Source organism: Triticum dicoccoides, chromosome 2A (genome assembly GCF_002162155.2).
Source record: "Triticum dicoccoides isolate Atlit2015 ecotype Zavitan chromosome 2A, WEW_v2.0, whole genome shotgun sequence".
NCBI classification, from domain to species: domain Eukaryota; kingdom Viridiplantae; phylum Streptophyta; class Magnoliopsida; order Poales; family Poaceae; genus Triticum; species Triticum dicoccoides.
This window is the reverse complement of record NC_041382.1, coordinates 184,259,062-184,261,710: the sequence shown is the minus strand read 5'-3', so window position 1 is coordinate 184,261,710 and position 2,649 is coordinate 184,259,062. Positions and strand designations below refer to the sequence as shown.

At 51.7% G+C, this 2,649-nt stretch overlaps 1 protein-coding gene across 1 annotated transcript; it reads right to left on the bottom strand.

The window, feature by feature from the left end:
• Positions 1-715: 715 nt before the first annotated feature.
• On the bottom strand, positions 716-1,482 carry LOC119359239. Its single transcript, XM_037625528.1, has one exon. It carries the CDS (start codon positions 1,351-1,353, stop codon positions 934-936), a length of 420 nt encoding a protein of 139 aa, XP_037481425.1. The 5' UTR covers positions 1,354-1,482; the 3' UTR covers positions 716-933.
• Positions 1,483-2,649: the final 1,167 nt, after the last annotated feature.

Genomic DNA, 2,649 nt, shown 5'->3' with positions numbered 1-2,649 from the left:
CCCCACACTCGAAAGAAAGGTAGAAATGACCACCGAAGAAGAACGAAGCGCCAGAATGCAAAACGGACAACGGGAAAAATGTTCGAATGCATGAGATGAACACGTATGCAAATGTAATGCACATGATGACATGATATGAGATGCATGACAATGATAACAACACACGGAGACAAAGACCCGAACCCGAGAAAATAAAATAACTTAAGGCCGGAAACGACAAGAGTTGGATTACAAATTGGGTAAGTCATATCCGGGGTGTTACACCTTTCTGCGATCAGGAGAAGGAAACTATCAATCACATTCTGTTGACTTGTGTGTTCGCAAGAACGGTGTGGAGAACACTATGTTTGGCCTTAGGCAAACATGAGTGTTCACCTACGACCCAAGATACCCGCAAGGGTTGGTGCGTTGCAAAAACGACAGGAGTGCGCAAACCAAAGGAACTGAAGGCTTTCTTCACGCTCGTGCTATGGGAGCTTTAGAAGCATAGAAATACGATTATCTTTGATGGTGCTTCTCCGTCCCTAGAAATGATGGTCACGCGAGTCGTCATTGAGGGCAGAGCTTGGCAGCAGGCGAACCTGTTGAAGGGCGAATTGGGTAGCCTGTTTGAGTTGTTGTCAGGGTGGGGCGAGTAGCGAGTGATCTTTTTTTTATATTGAGGATGGAGCTGTGGATTGTAAGTGATGTCAATGTTGTAGTGTTTCACTCTCTCTAACATCAACGGTGGACTGGGTTCTATGCCCCTATCTTTCTATAAAATATGATATGCACACTCGTGCGTAGAGAAAAAAAGACACCGGATTTATAAAAATTAATAAAACCTCAACACCAGAAAACGCAACAGACACGGGAATGTACAGTGCCTAGCCTACACCAAGCCCGTTACAGAGCCCAGCTGTAAGCCTGCGACGACCTCACGCTAAGCAAAAGTCACGATGGCCGTGGGGATGCAGGGGCCGCCGTCGAGGTCAAGCACGACCCGTTGCGCAGCCGGCTCGGCATGGGCCGGAAGCTCCACCTCCTCAGCGCCGCGCCGCGCGCGCCCGTGGCCGGCGGCGAAAGCGCCCGCCGCACCAGCTCCCGGTTCCCCGCCGGCGCCCGGCCAGCGCCAGCCCTGCACGGCTGCCGCCTCGACGACGCGGCCGCTGGCAATCCACCTCCAGCGCCCCACCAGCTGCGCCCCGCTTGCCCCCACGCGGCGTCGCCGCCGCCACCCGCGGACCGTTGGCCCGGCGAGCCGGCCGCCTGCCTGGTGGGTCGCCTCGGCCGCGGCAGCCCACCGCGCGGCGCGCGGACATGCTGCTGCGCTGCCGCCACCACCGCCGGCGAGAAAGTTCTGGTGCTACTCATCGCACGTGTCCGTCCGCTGCTGTTCTCGTTCTCTTCTCCTCCTCGTCCTCATCCCGTCGCAGAGCCGGCTCTTATACGCATGGGCTATGCAAGCGCACGATGAGCTGCACCCGGCGAGGACTTTTCAGCTCGCGTTCGTGCCCGCTTTGACCTGGACCACTTCTCGTGGGCTCTCTCTCGGTTGGCTGGTTGTTGGTTCGTGTCACGGTCGTAGGCGGCCCCGGCGGAAACGCGGTCAGAGGCTTTCTTCGGGGAGGGGTTTCTTCCTTCTTCTACACACGTAAACGTACACGTATGCGTGGCAGTGAATGCTTTTCTTTTTTGCGTGGCAGTGCGAGCTGACTCGATCGGTCGACTGGTCATGTCTGCTGTCCCGTTTTCGAGGTGTGAATCCGCGGTTCCCTCGTGGAGAAAGTTCCACACCACACAGCTGGGTGCAACTAGCGGTAGCGGCGTTCAATTTTGTAGCTCCGTTTTTTGTTTCCGAAACGGATATTTTTGTAGTAGCTCTGTTGTGTTACCGGCCGGGATGCTTTTCGAGATTTCAGATTTGAGCATCCTGTCTGTCTCATCGTTCCACTAAGAGCGTAGAATAATATATTCTACACTCAAGTATTTCCACTTGTGCCGAGCCGCACTGCTACACATAATATTTTTTTAACATCAGTACAGACACAAGCGCTCATATACACGTGCATACAGTCATCCCTATGAACACACACGCGCACACCCTATCTCTATGAGCACCTCCAAAAGACTGAACCAGCATATCATCTTGAGATTTACGAAGTCATCGTAGACGCTTCGTCGTCGACGGGAACGTCTCCTCCCACTGAATGCGCATCGCCGAAAATCCTGAAATAAATCTAGGAATAAATACGAGCACCAGGATTTGAATCCTGATGGGTTGGGGATACCACAGTTTCTTTAACCATCCAACAACAGGTTGGTTCGCACATATTTTTCTTTATATTGTGTGGGCTGAACTGAGCCATCTACGCATTCTTTTTCTTTTATTTTCTTGTCAATTCTCAATCTATTCTATATCTATACCGATCTACTAATAAAGCACGGATTACTTCGGTTCACCGTTACTTTCCCTTAATAAAATGACAAATAATTATCCATCACTGCCGTCCATAGGTGGAAAAAACAATTTGTTAAAGATTTAAAAAAGACATTAAAAAAAGATCTAGAAAAAGAAAGAGATGCCGGACCCAACCCTTCTTCCCCAATGTGGACGATGCGACGTGACCTCCTTGTGCCACCGATGTCTCCCACCGCGTGACCCTCTCA

What these genes read in the sequence shown, in the direction of transcription:
- LOC119359239 (XM_037625528.1), bottom strand. Translation starts at nt 1,353, where the DNA reads ATGAGTAGCACCAGAACTTTCTCGCCGGCGGTGGTGGCGGCAGCGCAG.